This window comes from Oryctolagus cuniculus, chromosome 3 (genome assembly GCF_051225735.1).
Source record: "Oryctolagus cuniculus isolate XC-2025 breed Fujian yellow rabbit chromosome 3, ASM5122573v1, whole genome shotgun sequence".
NCBI lineage: Eukaryota > Metazoa > Chordata > Mammalia > Lagomorpha > Leporidae > Oryctolagus > Oryctolagus cuniculus.
Window position 1 is genome coordinate 170025973 of NC_142869.1, and position 21011 is coordinate 170046983.

Here is a 21011-nt window from a genome sequence, read left to right on the forward strand (position 1 = left end):
AAATTGCAACAGTAAATATTGTCCTAGGATAGAGTGATTGGGGCAAAATAGCAGTACACTCAGGAGAGTGAATATTAGCAGGCACAAATAAATGAGCAAAAAAATACTTTCAAAGCCAATTTGGTTACTTTATAGTAATTTTATAGTAATGTGCTGCTGTGGAGTTATTTTTTTAATATTTATTTATTTGAAAGGCAGAGTTACAGTGAGGCAGAGAGAGAGAAAGAGAGAAGAGATCTTCCATCTGCTGGCTCACTCCCCAAATGGCTGCAACGGCCAGAGTTGGGCCGATGCAAAGCCAGGAGCCAGGAACCTACTCCAGGTCTCCCACGCAGGTTCAGGGGCCCAGGGACTTGAGCCATCTTCCACTGCTCTCCCATGCCACAGCAGGAAGCTGGATTGGAAGAGGAGCGGCCAGGTCCTGAACTGGTGCCCATATGGGATGCCAACACCACAGGCAGCGGCTTCACCTACTACACCACAGCACCAGCCCCTGTGGAGTTATTAATACATATAAGTTTTAAATGGTGCAGTTTAAATGGGGCTTGTTCTTCTCTTGGCTCATCACAACCTCTCTGCTGACCCACCAGCACAAGTGTTATCTCCACCCTGCTTACACACAACCACAGAGCTAACGGTCGGGAAAGAGTAAAATTTGGTCTTAACAGCCAAATACCCACGTGAGAATCTGTGTTTAATCAATCCACATTAGCCCTCATGTCTCGTAGTTTCTAAGGAGCAATCTGAAAAGCTTGGCCTACACTTTTGCAAGGTAGGAACAGTTAATAACAAATTCTAGTCTAGATTTCAAGGAATGGTAAGCACTCTTTGCATTAACCCGTTTCCTCCCTTCCATTTAACTGTTGTTAACTTCTTGCTGATGTGTGTGTCCTGGGTGCAGTGATGCAGCAGTGAGACTCTGGTCCCTAGGATGTGGCTCTATTCCCCAAAGGTGCTCAGCATGCCCCCCTTCGGATCATTCTAAAGCAAAGTCACTCTCCAGACAAGTTTCTGTGATGCAAAAATGCTTTTAGAACCAGAATCGGGTCAACTGTATTCTTAAAAAATCCCCCCCCCCCAAAACAGGCAAACTTGTAAAAGTAAGCCAGCTCCAAGGCGAAGCCAGGAGGTTAGCTTATGCTGGGGTTCACCTTTCTCTAGCATGCTTATCTGCTATTATTTCTTACATGGTTTTTAATAAACGTCAACATACAGTGTAGTTTAGTAATGACATGAAAATCAAAACAGCAAGCAAAGATTGCTGTATTTTAAAAACTTTTGGGGCTGACGCTGTGGCGCAGCAGGTTAACGCCCTGGCCTGAAGCGCCGGCATCCCAAATGGGCGCTGGTTCTAGACCCAGCTGCTCCTCTTCCGATCCAGCTCTCTGCTATGGCCTAGGATAGCAGTCGAAGATGGCCCAGGTCCTTGGGCTACTGCACCCACGTGGAGACCTGGAAGAAGCTCCTGGCTCCTGGCTTCAGATTGGCATAGCTCCAGATGTTGCGGCCAATTGGGGAGTGAATCATCGGATGGAGGACCTCTCTCTCTCTCTCTCTCTCTCTCTCTCTCTCTGCCTCTCCTCTCTCTGTGTGTAATTCTGACTTTCAAATAAATAAATAAATCTTTTTAAAAAAAGCTTTTGCTGTTTAAATAGATGTTATAAATATCTGTAAATATTGGCCTTTTGTGTAAAACAAATAGGCGTTTGCTAATTTATATTCTCTGTAAGTTAAGAATTTTATATTTTAGCTTTGCTTTTAAAGTGGGAAAATCCATTACATGGGCAGTTGCTAACCAGGGCATACTCCATCAGATGATCTGTTTGTAAACGTGTACTATTTATAAAAATAGCACATCATGCTATCAAGATTTTGGGTTTTTTTCCTTCTATCTTTTTAAATTCCATTTTGACATCAGATTATAAACACTTTGATTGCAGAAACTGTTTTTTTGAATCTGTTTTCACCCCAGGTGCTTACTAAGGATGGATAGTGATATAGGTAAAATATGACAGAAAGACCTCTCAATTTCTCCTATCTCAGGATCATCCTTAAACATAGTTGGCTATGTTCATCCAGTCAGTTAGCCCTCTGTATGTGCTCATGTCTGGGAAGACCGAAAAGAACAATAATCTGTGTACTTGAGAAGCTTGTAATTTTATTAGAAAGATAAGAAATGCAAACATGAAATGGACATTGAGCCTAATGGTTAAAGTGCTAGTTCAGGGGCTGGCACCGTGGCTCACTTGGCTAATCCTCCGCCTGTGGCGCCAGCATCCCATGTGGGCGCTGGGTTCTGGTCCCGGCTGCTCCTCTTCCAGGCCAGCTCTCTGCTGTGGCCCAGGAAGGCAGTGGAGGATGGCTCGAGTGCTTGGGCCCTGCACCCACATGGGTGACCAGGAGGAAGCACCTGGCTCCTGGCTTCGGATCGGCGCAGCGTGCCGGCCGTAGCAGCCATTTGGGGGGTGAACCAACGGAAGGAAGACCTTTCTCTCTGTCTCTCTCTCACTGTCTAACTCTATCTGTCAAATAAAAAAAAAAAAAAAAAAAAAAAGTGCTACTTCAGACACCGGCATCCCACATTGGAATCCTGGGTTCAGTTTCTGCGTCGTGTCCTGATTCCAGCTTCTTTACAATGTGGACCCTGGGAGGCCACAGTGATTGCTCTTGTAATTGGGTTTCTGCCATGCATGTGGCTGACCTGTTTGAGCTCCTGGCTCCCAGCGAGGGTCTAGCCCAGCCCTAGCCACTGCTATTTGGGGAGTGACTCAGCAGAAGGGAACTCTGAGTCCTTTTCTGTCTCCCAAATAAATAAATCAATACATATTTAAATAAACATATTAAAAGCAAAAAATTAAATTTATTTTATTTACTTGAAAAGCAGAGTTACAGAGGGAGACAGAAAGGCAGAGACACAGAGATCTTCCATCCAGTGGATGCAGAAGCCAGGGATGGGCCAGGCTGGAGCCATGATCCAGGAGCTTCATCCAGGTTTCACAGGTGGATACCGGGGCCCAAGACTGGGCTGTGTTCTTTTGCTTTTCCAGGCTCATGAACACCTGGGGCAGCTGGGACTCACAACACCAACCTTAAAACAAATTTTTTTTTAAAGTAATGAAATGTTAACACAAAGTGCTCCATTAGTATTTAGATGTTAAATAAAGCTAATAAAATTTCAGTCTTTATAAAAGCATTTTGTCTTATTTATAATCCATTGAAGAAATATCAATCTTTTTGTGCCTTTTTTTCCTTTTTCTATTTCTGCTGTTTGAATCTCTGGTAAGACAAGAATGATTGTAGCTATTTTAATATTTTTATTATTTAATTTTTTATTTAATATTTTATTTATTCAATATTTTTTATTTTTTATTTTTATTTTATTTAATATTTTTAACATCAGCATAATTTTCTGATTGTATTTCTTGCCTAGGAAAAAGATTCTGTCCACAGACAACATGAGACAGCCCGGCAAGCCCTCATGGGAAAGACACCCCCTCATCACATATTCCTGTTTCAAAGGTAGCAGCTTATCACATTTATTGATACCTGAGTGACTTTAAGTTGATTTTTTTGTGAATCCTCAACAGAAACAGAAACCTCTGTACTAAAATGGACCCAGCAGTTCAGTAGAACTCCAGTTCTTGAGTTGTATTTCCTTTTCATTTATATATATATATACACACACATACATACATATATACATGTATGTATATGTCCATATATGTATACATACATATACATATGTGTATATCTACATATATTCTGGGTATCAGAAACATGTAATTACTGTTCCCTGTGTTGGTAGGCAGTCGTTGAATAGACTGATTCAGAAGACAGGCAGTGTGGTCTCTACCAAGTTCAGCAGAGCCGAGTCTGGGGCCTGTGTGTGACCACTGACCAGCAGACTCATGCCTGTTCCAACACTGTAGCTGTAGAAACTGAGAGATTGTAAATATGAGCTCCAAATAGATCCTTACAAGGGCAGACAGACACTTTGAATTTGCTTGCTTTATATGGTGCAGTTGGGCAGCTTTGTACAAAGCAGCTTAGCAAATCTGAGATGAATTGCAGCAGGATTTATTCCCTAAAAAATGGTGAATGATTCTTTTCGTTTAAAGTCACTCTGAGAGAACAGGAATGCATGCCTTACTTACAAATAGATGAAAAAAATATTTAATATTAGAATTTAGACTATATTAGAATTTTCAGAACTATTTCACTCAGGTGAAATTTTAAAGCATTAATTATAAACAACATTGGAAAATGTCTATTTCAATTTTTATAGCAGTTGGGGCCGGGACTATGGCTCAGAGGGTTAACACCCTGGCCTGAATCGTCAGCATCCCATATGGGCACTGGTTCAAGACCAGGCTACTCCACTTCTGATCCAGCTCTCTGCTATAGCCTGGGAAAGCAGTGGAAGATGGCCCAAGTCCTTGGGCCCCTGCACCCATGTGGGAGACCTGGTGGAAGCTTCTGGCTCCTGGCTTTGGATTGGTGCAGCTCCGGCCATTGCAGCCAGTTAGGGAGTGAACCAGCAGATGGAAGACACCTCTCTCTCTCTCTCTCTCTCTCTCTGCCTCTCCTTCTCTCTGTGTAACTCTGACTTTCAAATAAATAAATACATTTTTTAGCAGTTGATAAATTGTTGGACCTTCCATAACAACATACAAATCACAAGGAAGATAATTTGCCTGTATTTATGGCTTTTAATATATTAAAGAATATTAAAATGATACAAATTTGCCTAATCTTCAAATTAGATTCTAATTATTGTAGTTGGCTGGGTCTAGGCTGTTGTCCTCAAATCAAGAAGGAATTCCAGGGTGAGATGTGGTCAAGGTCAACAGAGAAGATTTGTTTACATGCAAAGCAAAAGCACACACTGAAAAGGAGTATGGGCATATTCAAAAGTTGCACTCAACCAGTGCGGATTAGGGGGTGGTGTTCATGGCAGGAATTAATTGAATATTCAAAGACGGTGGAATTCGGGCTGGAGCTTAAGAGCCATTCATCTCTCTGCCCTTCTCTGGAAAATCTTGCAAGTATCCTGGCGTGGTAGCAGTGGGAGTGCAGGCCCTGGTAACTTTAATGATTTTAGAATTAGCTGAGTCATGGCCGGATGTAGCTGGCAGCCATGCTGGGTTTGTTTCAGCCAGCACCAGTTAAGCAGCAAAACCACAGAATCTGAGGTTGTCTACTTCATGGAAGTTGCTAACAACCTCTGTCTGCCAGTGACTAAGACAAACTTTGAAGTGAACGTCTCTGAGTGGCTACATTACATTATTCGAAATACATTTTATTGGCATTGCTTTTATGTGAGATATAATGGATGTTAATAGTATTCAGTTGTTATATGTATGTATGCTTGGTATCATGACAAAGCCTATGGGGTTTGTTTTTTTAATTTCCAATTTCAGGGGTCTGGTACCAGTACCTGTGCGCGGTATTACAAATTTAGAAGATCTAAAGAGAAGTTTTGATCTTTGTGAAGATTATCTTAAACCTCCCTTTGGATCATATCCTGAAAAGAGGTGAGTTGCGTGTTTGTGGATGGAATTGGTTATTCCCTGCTGGGTGCAATCAGCATGCACATTCGTAGGCTTCCAAGAAGTCCTGAAACTGGGAAGCAGGCCTCCTCTTCTCACTGTGAAATTGGAAAGGAGTAGACCACAAAAATTTAAAGAAATAGTCAATAAACACTCAATCAATGAGAAAAGCACTGAAAAATATGATAGATATGATAGTTTTTAAAATGAGCAATGCTTTCCTTGATTTCTGAATTTTACTGTTGTGATATTTTGTGTTTTTTCCTAAAATATGATGAATAACTGTCCCTTCTGAGTCTGCTCATCTCACTAGATACTAAAAACCCCAGCGTTATAATTAATTAGCTTTCCTTTTTTTTTTTTAATATTTGGCTTTTTTTTTTTTGACAGGCAGAGTGGACAGTGAGAGAGAGAGACAGAGAGAAAGGTCTTCCTTTTGCCGTTGGTTCACCCTCCAATGGCCTCCACAGCTGGTGTGCTGCAGCAGGTGCACCACGCCTATCCGAAGGCAGGAGCCAGGTACTTATCCTGGTCTCCCATGGGGTGCAGGGCCCATGCACTTGGGCCATCCTCCACTGCACTCCCTGGCCACAGCAGAGAGCTGGCCTGGAAGAGGGGCAACTGGGACAGAATCCGGCGCACTGACCGGGACTAGAACCCGGTGTGCCGGTGCTGCAAGGCAGAGGATTAGCCTAGTGAGCCACGGCGCCGGCCATTAATTAGCTTTCAATAACATTGTGGAAATTGTGGGTCAGAGGATGTGCTTAAACTGCATTTTTAGGACAGTAAGGTTGGCTGATGGAAACATAGTGAGAAAGAGGAAACAAAATGTCTAGTTGCCCCACCCATAGGCTCATACATCATCTGTTTCTATGGGGGAAAGGGCCCAGCCTGTCACTCAAGGTTGAAACTTCCTGTTTCAACTTGAGCCTGTCACCCAAGGCATTGAATAGCAATGCTGAGAGTGGGCATCCTTGTCTGGTTCCAGATCTCGGTGGAAATCCTTCCAACTTTTCCCCATTCCATAGAATGCTGGCCATGAGTTTGTCATAAATTGCCTTGATTGTACTGAGGAATGTTCTTTCTATACCCAATTTGCTTAGAGTTTTCATCATGAAAGGGTGTCGGATTTTATCAAATGCTTTCCCTGCATCTGTTGAAATAATCATATGGTTTTTGTTCTTCAGTTTGTTAATGTGATGTATCACATTTGTTGATTTGTGAATGTTGAACCATTCCTGCATACCAGGGATAAACCCCACTTGGTTTGGGTGAATGATGTTTCTGATGTGTTGTTATATTCTATTAGTAGTGTTTTGTTGAGGATTTTTGCATCTGTGTTCATCAGGGAAATTGGTCTCTGGGAAATTGGTAGTTCTCTCTCTTTGTTGTATCTTTTTCAGGTTTAGGAATTAAGGTGATGCTGGCTTCATGGAAGGAGTTTGGGAGCATTCCCTCCCTTTCCGTTGCTTTGAATCGCTTGAGAAGAATTGGAGTTAGTTCTTCTTTAAATGTCTGGTAGAATTCAGCAGTGAAGCCATCCAGATCTGGACTTTTCTTTGTTGGGAGGGTCTTTTTTATTACTGATTCAATTTCCATCTTGGTTATTGGTCTGTTTAGGTTATCTATGTCTTCACAACTCAATTTAGGTAGGTTGTATGTGTCCACGAATCTATCCATTTCTTCTGGGTTTCCCAGTTTGTTGGCATACAGCTCTTTGTAGAGGTTTCTGGTGATTCTTTTTATTTCTGTGGTATCTGTCGTTACATTCCCTTTTCCTCTCTAATTTTATTGATTTGGGTCTTCTCTCACCTCTTTTTTTGGTTAGTTGGGCCAATGATGTATCAATTTTATTTATTTTTCTAAAAACCAGCTCTTCATTTTGCTGATCTTTTGTATTGTGTTGTTTAAAGTTTCAATTTTGTTTATTTCTTCTCTAATTTTAATTATTTCTTTTCTCCTACTAGTTTTGGGTTTAGTTTGCTGTTGTTTTTCTAGGTCTTTGAGATACACTGATAGCTCATTTATTTGATGCCTTTCCAATTTCTTGCTGTAGCCATCAGTTACTATAAATGTTCCTCTTAACACTGCTTTTGCTGTATCCCATAAGTTTTGATATGTTGTATTGTCATATTCATTTGTTTCTAGAAATTTTTTATTTCTTTTTTGATTTCTTCAAGAACCCACTGTTCATTCAGATGGCGTGTTGTTCAGTCTCGATGATTTTGCGTATGTTCTAGAGATTCCTGAGTTGTTGATTTCCAGCTTTGTTCTGCTGTGGTCAGAGAAGATGCATGGCATGATTTGAATTTTTTGAAATTCGCTGAGACTTCCTTTGTGGACTAGCATGTGGTCAGTCCTAAAGAAAGTTTCATGCACTGGTAAGAAGAAAGTTCCATGCACTGGTAAGAAGAATATTCTGCAACTGTAGAATGGAAAGTTCTATAGTTATATTTTAGGGCCATTTTGGTCTATAGTGTCAATTAACTCTGTTGTTTCCTTGCTGATTTTCTGTCTGGTTGATCTGTCCATTGCTGAAAGTGAGGTATTGAAGTGCCCCATTACTATTGTATTTGAGTCTATGTCTCCCTTCAAATCCTTTAACATTTCTTTTAAATTATAAATGTATATGCACCTAATTACAGGTGCCCAGTAATTAGGTGCATATACGTTTATAATAGTCAAATCTTCCGGTTGAATTGATCCCTTAATCATTATATAGTGCCCTTCTTTGTCTCTTTTAACAGTTTTTGTGTTACAGTCTACTTTATCTGATGTTAGGATGGCTGTACCAGCTCTTTTTAGGTTTCTGTGTGCATGGAATAACTTTTCCCATCCTTTCACTTTCAGTCTTAGTGTACCTTTGTTGGTGAGATGTGTTTCTTGTAGGCAGCAGATAGATGGGTTTTGTTTTTTAATCCATTCTGCCATTCTTTTTAATTTTTAAAAGCCTGTGTCTTTTAACTGGAGAGTTGAGGCCATTTACATTCAAGGTGACTATTGATAAGTAACTGCCATTTTTTCATAAATATTCCTATTGTTTACTTCAGATTTCCTTTGTATTTTCAGCCTTCACCTTCTTTCAGAGTGATGAGCATGTTTCTGTGTTTCTGTGTGCAGCACATCCTTAAGCATCTTTTGTAGGCCTGATGGGTGGTAACAAATTCTTTGAATTTATGTTTGCTATGGAAGGTCTTTATTTCACCTTCGTTCAAAAATGAGAGCTTTGTGGCCAGCGCTGTTGCTCACTAGGCTAATCCTCCACCTGCGTCACCGGCACTCCAGGTTCTAGTCCCAGTTGGGGCACCAGTTCTGTCCCAGTTGCCCTTCTTCCAGTCCAGCTCTCTGCTGTGGCCTGGGAAGGCAGTGGAGGATGGCCCAAGTGCTTGGACCCTGCACCCGCATGGGAGACCAGGAGGAAGCACCTGGCTCCTGGCTTCAGATCAGCACAGGCGCCGGATGTAGCAGCCATTTGGGGGGTGAACCAACAGAAGGAAGACTTTTCTCTCTGTCTCTGTCTCTGTCTCTCTCTCACTAACTCTGCCTGTCAAAAATAAATAAATAAATAAATAAATAAGAGCTTTGCAGTGTACAGTATTCTGAGTTGACAGTTTTTTTTTCTCTTAAGACTTAGACTACATCTCTCCGAACCTGTAGGGTTTCAGATGAGAAGTCAGCTGTCGGTCTAATTGGAGATACTCTGAAAGTAATCTGGCATTTCTCTTGTGCACATTTTAGAATCTTTTCTTTATGTTCAACTTGGAGAGTCTGACTACAATGTGTTTTTGTGAAGATCTTTTCTGTTCATGTCTGTTAGGTGTTCTATGTGCTTCCTGTACGTGGACATCTGTTTCTTTCTCCAAATTGGGGAAGTTTTCTGTAATTATTTCACTAAATAGACCTTCTAATCCATTCTCTCTTTCCACACCTTCAGGAACTACTAAGACTGTTTGTTGGGTCATTGGTAGTATCCTATAGATCTCCAACACTGCTTTTTAGTTTTCTAATTTCTTCATCTTTTTTTTTTTTTGGTCTGACTGTAAAATTTCCATCAATTTATCTTCTAAGTCAGATATTCTTTCTTCTGTTTCACTGAGTCTGTTGTCAAGATTTTTCCACTGCATTTTTAAATTTTATTCTATTGCATTCTTCATTTTGAAGGTTTCATTTTAATTTATAGCTTCATGGGAGAAATTTTTGTTCATGTCATGTACTGATTTCATTAGTTCGTGGATTTTTGCTTTGGATTACTTCTAAGTAATCCTACAATCAATTTTTTAAATTCCATTTCTGATATTTTTTCAATCTCTTTATCTTTCACAATCTAAAATTGAAGTATTGTGTTTTTTTTTTTTTTCAGGGCATCATGCTGTCTTCCTTATTCTTTTTTCTTGAGTTGGTGTGTTTATTATTCAGCATTTGTGGAGAAACTTGTTTGTTTCTTTTGTTTTCTTTTTCCCTGTGATGGCTCTTATCTTTCAACTATTCCTCTGTGGCTTAGTGGAGTATCTGCTCTTTCAGTGAATACCCAGAGGTGTGTGCTGGGTGTGGCCAGGGAGCTCTGTTCAGTGTCCAGGGTGAAGGGAGTGTCTAAGGTGATACCCAGGTTGGGTGTAGTAAAGCTCTTCTTTTTTCTTTTTTGTCAGAGGGGTGATTTGTTCTGCTCTGTTGCATAGTCTCATACTCATCTCCTCTCCTCAGAAGAGACCAATGCCTGGGTGCTAGTCCTAGCAGGTAGAATTTTCATCCTTGCTGCCACAAGAACCACATAAAAGATCTGTGCAGTCCTCGGTGTAAACACAGATCCCGTAGCAGTGACCCTCACCAGGGAATCAGGGATCCCTGAGCGTGTGGAGCTGCCCACAGTGACTGCCCAAAGTCCCAGCCAGACCCTGTGCCCTCCCATGCAGCCACAGTGTTTTCACAGTCTGGACACACAAGCCTCCCACAGTCATAAGCACCCAGCCCGCTGTCAGCTCTCCCAGCCAGACTCAGGTGTCTCCTCTCAGCTGGTTGTGGACGTGTGGACTCAAGATGGCACAGCTATTACATATGTCCACAATGATGTCTGCCCTCTCTCCGTTAGTTACAGGATGCAGGTGTAGGGTGGTCGGGAAGAGAGAAACGTGCTCCCTTTATTTCTGCTCTAGTTTGGCAGGCTCTTCCCACAGCTTTGTTGCTGCACTCTGGTCTCACCTCACTCCCCTGAGCTGGTGCATAGCCTCTTGGCTGCTGGGGTCCTGAGCCGTGCGTGTCCACATCCTCCCCGTAGCTCCCTCTATTACGCCTGGAATTTCCTTTGCTGTTTTCCCCCTAAGTCTTCCCTGAGACCACACTCTCTTACCCTAGACTAGAGCAGTAAGCTCCCTCCCTGTTCTTGGATCTCCAGGGGGTTAGGATTTTAACGGATGAACTTGGACACATCAGACCCATGGCACATACTAATAAAATAACTCAAAATGTGGGAAGTTACAAAGATATTTATTGTAGTAGAAAAACTTGGAAAGAACCTTAATGTCCAGAAATAAAGGAATGACGAAATAAGCATGAAGTATCTGGTTAATAGCCCATCATGCGGCTATTAAACTTCAGCCTCTAGAGAACAGCTAAGGACATAAAATTGTTCACTGAGAATGTGGACAATTACGTGCAATAAAAAAGTGAATCTATGTATAGAAAAAAGAGCTGAAATGTGATAATGGTTTTCTTTTTTTTTTAATATATTTTTGACAGGCAAAGTTAGACAGTGAGAGAGAGAGACAGAGAGTTATAGAGAGACAGAGAGAAAGGTCTTCCAAGGGAGGGAAGTTATGGTGGGGGGGGAGCCACTGTAATCCATACTCTGTACTTTGGAAATTTATATTCATTAAATAAAAGTTAAAAAAAAAAAAAGAAAGGTCTTCCTTCCATTGGTTCACCCCCCAAATGGCTGCTACAGCTGGCGCCTGCGCTGATCTGAAGCCAGGTGCTTCTCCTGGTCTCCCATGCAGGTGTAGGGCCCAAGCGCTTGGGCCATCCTCCACTGCACTCCCAGGCCACAGCAGAGAGCTGGACTGGAAGAGGAGCAACCAGGACAGAATCCGGAGCCCCAACCAGGACTAGAACCCGGGGTGCCGGTGCCACAGGCGGAGGATTAGCCAAGTGAGCCGCAGAGCTGGCCTGATAATGGTCTTCTATGTGTGATTTCCCTTATTTCATCTTAGTGATAAACAGTTAATACGCTTTATTTAAGGAGATAAAAACAATGATAAAGATAACCCCAAACTATTGAACCGAAGAGCGAATGTGCGAGAGATAGGAGGAGCAGAATTATAAAGATAGCGGATTTCACGTATTATGTGCCAGTAGTCTGTCCTGGGAATGTGATAGATGTTATGTCAGCACACAGGTTCATTTATAACAACGCAGTGGGGGCAGGGATGTTGTCCCTGCTTTTAACACTTGACACCTGGAGCAAGTTGACTGGTGGTGTGAAAGGAACTGCCCACGGGCATGGATCACTTCTGGTGCATCTCAGAGGTGAGGGCTGGGCCCAGGTCGAGGGGCTCCAGGCTGCTTGTGCCAGGCCACCTGGCTGCGCTGCCAGTGAGGCTTTGCATCCACCTGAAGACTTAGCCACCTAGGAAAGAAACACCGAAAAGCACCCGATGGTCTGTGCTGAACGGAAAGCAATTTGTTCAAACATCTCTTTTCTCTGGTTTTCATTTTCTTATACCAGAGGTTGCTTTTTCTCTGTCCTCCCCAAACCACCTCTTATTTGCTGGAGCCTGTGTTTATGTGTGTGTTTGTCATTTTTGCTTCTTAAACACACATTTTTTAGAAATTGTGTTAGGGCTAGCATTGTGGCATAGTAGGTTAAGCTTCCGCCTGCAGTGCCGGCATCCCATATCGGCGCCGGTTCTAGTCCCGGCTGCTACACTTCTGATCCAGATCCCTGCTAACGAACCTTGGAAAGCAGTGAGAGATGGCCCAAGTGCTTGGGCCCCTGCATCCAGCTGGGAGACCCAGAAGAGGCTCCTGGCTCCTGGCTCCTGGCTCCTGGCTCCGGGTCGGCTCAGCTCAGTTGTAGCCATCTGGGGAATGAACCAGCGGATGGAACACCTCTCTCTCTGTGGCTCCTTCTCTCTGTAACTCTGCCTCTCAAATAAATTAAAAAAAAAAAAAAAAAAAAAACAAACAAACAAACAAACAAAAAAAAACACATGAAAGCTCCCTCTGCTCCCACACCAAAAAGAAAAGAAATCATGTAACAGAGACATGTTCACAAACTACTGCATGACTTTGTAAAGGAAACAAAGTGACATCACAGGCCTAAATCATATCCCCATTAATAGTTTACATCTCAAAAAGGCTTTCTCTTTTCCTGTTTCAGTGACAAGGATACCTCCGTCTCCATGAAGTATTCTGCATTATTTCGGTCTTTTCCATGGTCCAAAGAATTGCCTTTTCAGCTCCCAGAGGGCAGCATTTCTTCGCGTCCAGGATCAGGAGTAAGTGATAGTGAGGCGGATCAGGCCTTAAAAGGTAGGAGGGGTTTCACATACGGTTCTGTAAATATGTTATACCTATGACTGCTCCTCTTAATTAAATGAGTGTTTTAAATCAGAGCTAGGCTGTGTTATCTTGTCCCCCATTGTCGTAGATGAGAAATGAAGTTCAGAAAGATCGGACATATGCCCAAGGTTGCTTGGCTACTTAGAGTGGCAGCTGCTGCCCTGCCCACCGGGCTACACGACCTGCAGGTCTCGGGGGTGAGGGGCACCTGCTGTCTGGAGGAGGTCTTGGTGACTTGGCCTCTGTCCAGTGAAGGTGAAAGAAGCATGGAGGACTACAGGTTGCTTGTCAGTCTTCCGTTGTGGAGGCTTGGAAGAATTCTGGTGCTTTTAGGTTTGCCCCTCCTCCTCACCCGCTGCCTGCACCCCACTGCCCAGGACATATGTGAATCACATGTGCAGACCGAGCCAGAGTGGCCGCTGAAGTTTTCTTTCTGGGCTCCATGTCAGTGTCCATAAGTACTGCTGAGGGAAGAAGGGCTGAAGGTGAAAATGGGAGAAGAGAAAGAGAAAATGGGTGTCAGGATGGATGGTGGGGTTTGCGAGTAAGTAGAAGAAGGAATGAGTTGAGAGAATTCTCTAGAACCTGGAGACCAGGAGGCAGTCACCATTGGTAGCCTTTGGAGAATGTTCTACCTGATCCGGCTTGCTCAAATGATCATAGAAACTGGAAAGAAAATACAGCCTTCTTGGCTGCCTAGGATAAGAAGGCACAGTGGGTGGCATCTCCACAAGAAAGAAGTTACTAAGGCGAGCATTTCTAAGCAGTTCAAAGGCATAGTCCCTCTTTGTGGCTGTATTCAGGGTAAGTGGACAAAATGAGGTCTTTTCAAGGAGTTTGCTTACAAAGGACACAAGCAATAAGGTTTAGAGTTCCAACACCAAAGCTCCAGGACATAATCTCTATAGACCTTTGTGTCATCTCACAAGAAGTGGGAAGTATTTTAGGAGCCCCTTAAGGACTCGGACCTGCCACTCCAGAGATGAGAGGACCCGGAATGTGGCACCACTGCTCTGGCTTCCCCAGGAATGCTGTTCCACGTCTTTCCAATTTCTGTCTATGTCCTCCACCATACCTTTCCTTAAATGGAATACTCATACTCATACTCAACTTAACCAGAGTAAAGTTGTCTGTGGTGTGGTACAGTGGAAAGAGCATTATATTAAGAATCAGAAGATGAGTTCTAGTTCTAGTTCTAGTTCTAGTTCTAGTTCTAGTTCTAGTTCTAGTTCTAGTTCTATACTAACTGATTATGTTGGGAAAATCCATTAACATGTGAACCTGGGAACAATATCTTATAATAACATAGCGTTGCTATCTATTTCTATAACAAGTAATATAGGACCAGATAAGATGAGATATCTAAGAAAGTAAAGTGATAGATACCTGCTGGGTATTGTGGCTAAATTTTTATACACATAGCAGAAGATAGCGGTAGTTTTCATCAGGGATGGTTTCTGTAGTTATTTTGTTCCTTTGAATGGGCCACGTGTTCCTGTTTCTTGGTGTGTTTTATGATCTTTTGTTTAAAGTTGGGCATTTGAAAAAGTGGCTACGTCTTCCAGGCTGCAGACCGGATCAGGGCGGGGGGGAGCCCTTCACCAACGTGAGGGCTGTGTTCTGAGCTAGCAATCAGCTTAGCAGCTCTCTAGCCCCTTTCTGGGTGTGCACTCTCCCTGTTTGTGTGCTTTCCCCCAGTGTCACAGAATTCACAACTGCTTTTAAATGTGTTAACATTCCCCAGGGTTTTACCTTCCCAGGACTTTAGTTGTCCTATTGTGTTCCCTTGTGGTCTTCCTGAGCCAGGCCCACTGCTCCCGGTGGCTTCCCCTAGTTTGAGATTCCAGCTATACGTCTCTGGGCCATCTGAAGTCTGAGTTAGGTGACACAGAGACCAATAAGGCAGTCCTTAGAGTTCAGAACATTGCGCATTAGGTCAGCTTGCTCTGACTGTCCTGAAGAAGGGACCTGGGAACCCGACTGCGGTGTGCTGGGGAGGGGTACAGCAAAGGTGAGCAACAACACAATGGAATGCTCTTCCATTTTGAAGTGGCTTTTCTAGAACGAGCATTCACTTGATTGCTGTAGATCTTTAACTGATTCCAGGGCTCCGATAAAGTTGTTTTAGCTAGTCCAGCTGTTTACTAAATATTTTCAAGGAATGAGAGGGCCTGCACCTTCCTATTCCGCCATGTTGCTGATGTGCTTGTGGTGTGGCAAGCACATCACATCCTGGTTCTAGATCAGTTAAACGCTCCTGTCTTTTTCATAAGAAGTGCCACACTGCATCTGTAGCATCCATTATATGCCAGGGTGATTTCTTTTTACACAAATGCAGCTTTGACTTCTGTGTTTTTAGCATTCTGGTTTCATAATGCTGGTTTTAGCATTATAACTTGATCAGACCATTTGGGGTCTTGATTCAGCCCCCTATATTATGCATTTTTGAAATCTCAGTACCTAAAATCCATGCCACCTGTACCTTTGTCACAGTCACTGTCCACCATAGGACTGAGGACTTGGCTGTGGGTAATATCTTGTGATAAACCTTAGAGACTCAGTTCCAGGGTCAATTTCCCATTTCCCATTGTGTTCACATGGAAACTCTGGTAAGTGACCTACAAAAATAAAAATATGAGTATATGATGTCAGTAATATTTTGAACTCAGAGGTCAGCAAGCTTTCTGTAAAGGACCAGATAATAGATGCTCTTGACTTTGTGGGTAATACTGGATCTTTTGCAATGGCTCAGCCCTTCCAATACAAAGGGAAAGCATCCATAAATAATATGTAAATCAAATGTGAATGGGCTGGTCCCAATAAAATTTTATTTATACAAACAGGCTGCAGGCTAGATTTGGCCTGTGCATCATTTTTTATAGACTTTTGCCTCAGTAGAAGGGAAATTAATTTGAAATAATTGTTCTTTGCAAATCCTCTCCAGTACTCATCATTGAATCTTTTCTAAATATACAACAATTTATTTAATAAACTGAAATTTGCTAAGATTTAAAGTCAGATGTGCCCAATTTTTGAATGGCAATATTGTTTACTCTTAATGAGTTCTCAGTGGCCAGATACTCAAAAATGATTTCTGTAAATAATTTTACTACCCTGAGGTATAATTATCTGATGGTGGAAATTTGAACTGATTGAGAAAGAAGGACTACTTTTCTACTATCTTCTTTGTTATGTGTGGCCTTTATTCTCTTCAAATGTTTGCCTTGTTTTTCCAGCTTAAAAAATATCTCCATGGTAAAAAAAAAAAAAAAAAAAAAAAGAAAAAGAAAACAAAGACGAAATTTCTTTTCTTTTTGTTCCTCTCTTAACATGATATTATCTTTTCAAGTAGTGTGCTCTCTGAATATACCTTTAAAAGATCGATTTTCCCTTTTGCCTTAGCTCAACCAGTAGATGCAGGTTTCTTGATCTTATAAGTCATTTTCTTTTCTTACTCTTTGTAGAATCTTATGCTTCTCTTAGTCCCTATTACACTACTTTCTCACCAATAAAAATTATGTTTTACCTATAGCCACCATGCCTCTATCTTCAGTATGTCGTCTTCTAAACTCCTTCTTCTTCCCTGAAAAAAAAAAATTATTCCAGACACCTTCCTGCTTGGTGAATAGACCAATCTCAGAGGACAATAGATGAAGTTTCTCTTGGAAGCACTTCAGTGTGTGTGTGTCTCTGTGTGTGTGTGTGTGTACACGCAACCTGACTGGGTATGATTAGGAAAGAATGTGGCCTGGACCACTGTCAGGAGGATCCAGGGCCCTGGGGGAAGAGTGTTAGAGTCAGTGCTTGCTGTAGTAACTTTCTGTTGTCCAGTCGTGTACCTGATATCGTCAGACTTCATCTCCTACTTTCATTTGATTCTCAGAGTTTCTCATGAGTTAATTCTAAAACTTACTCTGGTGTTTATAACTAGCAATGTGTATTTTTTTTGTTTAGTGTACCAGGGGTGTAAACTATATGTACTGTATTTTTTTCTTGTTATTTTACAGCACTATGTTTGCAAAAATCATTTTCACATGAAGAAGAGTCTGTCCAACATAGAAGACACTCAGTCACATCCATCAGTCGCCCAGGTTCCAACACCAAACCGACCCTGCCTCCAATCCCTCATGGCCGCAAATGGACTAGTGCTTGATATCTGATCTTAATGTGGGGACTTGCTCTGATAATGTTCAGTCCCTTGTTTTTCCTGGCCGTGGATTCCAGCTGTTTCTCATTCAACCAACTACCTATGAAACAATGTTCCACCTGCCTTAATTCTCTCAATTTCTTTTGTGATTCTCTACGTAGTGTCTTTTATTTTTTTTTATTTTTTTATTAAATGTGGGTTGTTCCTAGCTTTTAAAATTTCAATTTTTTCTGTATCTATAGATGATTTTTCCAGCTGATTCCTGCTTTGAAATATCTGAAGTCAGAATCTTCTCGATCTTGGCTTTCCTCTGCCTGTAGTGATTTTTTTGGATATATACAACTGGGATTGTGGTCTGGAATCACATTGTGTCCATTTTTAACACAAGTGCATGCTCTGGAGGATAACTATTTTCTTCCCATAATGACAGGATTATAGTGTTCCATTTAACCTGGAACCAAAATGATTTGGCAGAATCTCTCAAATAGAAACAAGTAATGGAATGTTGAAACGTTCTTGACTCATTTAGCCAAAGAAGGACTTGTGGAGAGCCAGGATTCTTACTAGCCAATATTAATAAGAATCCCTTCCATCGTGTCTACATTTCCACCCCCAACCTGGTAGTAATGAGGCACCTCTACCCCTTCCCAACAGGGATTACCAGGGACATTCTCATTAACAGCCAGGACTTCCACCACCGTCCCATCTCCTTAGAGTGTCGATGGAGGCCATGTGAGGAGCAATAATGAGATGGTCTTCCCTCTTGTAGCCAGAGTGGTATAAGCAGAGATCTAGTGGAGACTCTAATGCCCACCTCTGCCTAGCATTCATAAGATGTCTCTCCTCTCTTCCTGAGTGTCAACAGAGGCCAAGTGGAGAACTTCCACCTCCACGTGGAAATAATCCACAAATGCCTCTTTGCCCTACTGACATGGTGGCAGAGAAGGCCTGCTAAGATAGAAGATTTAAATAATAGTATCATAGCTATCCAAAATGTCTAAATATAATTGTTTTTAAAAGATCACTCATCAAGAACTCCAACATGAACAAGAAAAAACAGCATCTGCCAACAAAACAACATGGGTGTTGGAATTATCTGGCAAGGATTTTAAAGCAACATTCATAAAAATGCTTGAACAAGCAATTATGAGCATGATTGAAACAAATGGAAAGATGATCAGCAAAGAGACAGAAAGTCACAGAAAAGAAATAGAAGACATAAAGAAGAACCAAAGGAAACTTTAGAACTGAACAATATAATAACTGAAAATTTAAAATTCATCACATGACACAATGGTGAATTGTAGAAGACAGAAGGGGAAGAAAATCAGTGAACCTGAAGACAAAGCAGTTGAGATTACCCAACCTGATTGACGGAAAATAGGCTAGGGGCCGGCACTGTGGCTCACTATAATATATAGGAAGATCTAATATTCATGTGAGAGGAAGGCAAAAGAATGTGGGACTGAAAATATCAGAAGAAACAACGTCCAAGAATTTTCCTAAATTGGCAATTCTGCAAAAGGCGGAATCCTGCAATTTCAAAAGGCTGAGTGAATTAAAAGCAGAATAATCCTCACAAAAATTTATGACAAGGCATATCATAAACTTCTGAAAACTAAAAAAGAAAAAAATCTTAAAATAGGGAGGAAATTATACCTTTGTTATAGGAAAAAACAAAATCAAATGATAATGATTGTCTCATTAGAAACAATGATATCAGAAACCATGGAAGTGGTACAACATTTTCAAGTACTAAAAAAAAAAAAGAAAAAAGAGAAAATGATCAACTTGTAATTCTATATTCAATGAAAACACCCTTAAGAGTGAAAGAGAAGTCAAAAAATTATTAGATGAGTTAAAAAGGAATTTAAAGGCGAAAAGAAGTTCATAAAACAGAATAGAAATAATAAAATAAGAAAATTTGAGACAGCAAGAAGGAAGAAAGAACAACAAACAGAGGAAAAATATAAGTAAATGCGATTTAAGTTCATTTTCTTTAAAAAAAAAAAAGGATTATTTATTTATTTAAAAGGCAGAGTTACAGAGAGAGAGAGAGAGAGGTCTTCAATCCAAGTGTTCACTCCCCCTATGGCTACAATGGCAGGGCCTGGGCAAGGCTAAAGCCAGGAGCCAGGAACTTCATCCGGATCTCCCTTGTGGGTGGCAGGAGCATTAGCGCATTAGCAGGGAGCTGGATCAGAAGTGAAGCATCCTGGACTTGGCTCAGTGGTTAAGGCCCCAGTTGGGATGCCTGCATCCTATATTGGAATGCCTGGTTAGAGTCTCAGCTCTGCTTCCAATCCAGCTCCCTGTTAATGCACATTCTAGGAGGCTCAGCACTTGAGTCCCTGCTACCCACATGGGAGACCTGAATTGAGTTCTGGGTTCCTGGTTTCAGCCTGGCCTAGCTGCAACTGTTGCAGGCATTTGGAGAGTAAGCTACCTTCTCTCTATCTTCAAATGAAATGAAAATAAATAATTTTTTAAAAATTTAGCCCACTGAGACTTGGCAGTAAACTTATTTTTAAAGTTAAATTAAAGTTAAAGCTAAATAAAGTATTAAAAAAAAACTCAAAAAAAAAAAAAAAAAACAACCCTGACTCAATATATGCAGTTTATAGGAAACACACCTGAAATATAACAACACAAGCAGATTGGAAATAAAAAGATGTGAGCCTGTTTGCATACCTTAATCAAAAGAAAGCAAGAATGATTATATTAATACCAAATAAAAGGCCGGCGCCACGGCTCACTAGGCTAATCCTCCGCCTAGCAGCGCCGGCACACCAGGTTCTAGTCCCGGTCGGGGCCCCGGATTCTGTCCCGGTTGCCCCTCTTCCAGGCCAGCTCTCTGCTGTGGCCAGGGAGTGCAGTGGAGGATGGCCCAGGTGCTTGGGCCCTGCACCCCATGGGAGACCAGGAAAAGCACCTGGCGGCCATTGGAGGGTGAACCAACGGCAAAAGGAAGACCTTTCTCTCTGTCTCTCTCTCTCACTGTCCACTCTGCCTGTCAAAAAAAAAAAAAAAAAAAAAACAACCAAATAAAGTAGGCTACAGAGGATAAAATTATCAGAGACATGTACATTACATAATGATAAAGGATCAGTCAACCAAAAAACATAACAAGAATAACTATATATGCACCAAAAACAGAGCTGAGAAACATGAGAGGCTAAAACTGGTAGAATGGAGAGTAAAATAGATTTACAGTTAAAACTGTTGGGTCCAACAGTCCTTTCTCAACAACAGATGGAACAAGTAGACAAAATCAACAAAGACAGCGAAAAGTTCATCATCATCCAATGGAATTTAATTGATGTTTATAGAATACTGCGTCAAATAGCCCATAAACATTATTTTAATATTCTTTCATCATTTGCCAAGGCAGATCATATTTAGAGTCAGGAAAGAACCTCAACACATAGAAAAGAATTGAAATATAGTGTGTTCTCTGCTTACTATACAATGAAACTAGTAAAAGGAAAATCTCCAAACATCTGGAAACTAAACACATTCCTAAATAATCCATGGATCTACAAGGAAGACTCAAGGGAATAAAAACATATGTTGAACTGAATGAAAATGATAATGTACCACACCAAAATATGTAACATATATCTAAATATGGCTAAATGGATGCACCAAGGAAACCAGGAGCATTGGTAATGGCCTCTATGGCGCTTCCCTCTGGAAAATGGTGAAGAAAATTTAAATCAGCCAGCGTCCCAAGGACACTTGCTCCTTCTGCGGCAAAACCA

The 21011-nt window shown here is 41.4% G+C and overlaps 1 protein-coding gene across 1 annotated transcript in view; it reads left to right on the forward strand.

Moving 5' to 3' along the window:
- The window catches only part of LRGUK (leucine rich repeats and guanylate kinase domain containing), a 121767-nt gene extending 104312 nt beyond the window's left edge, over window positions 1-17455 (forward strand). The window contains exons 17-20 of the mRNA XM_002711985.6: window positions 3431-3519; window positions 5421-5534; window positions 12922-13073; window positions 17111-17455. Coding sequence (XP_002712031.3) covers window positions 3431-3519; window positions 5421-5534; window positions 12922-13073; window positions 17111-17256 — 501 coding nt within the window. The 3' untranslated portion in view covers window positions 17257-17455. The remainder of the gene's footprint in view (window positions 1-3430; window positions 3520-5420; window positions 5535-12921; window positions 13074-17110) is intronic.
- Window positions 17456-21011: the final 3556 nt, after the last annotated feature.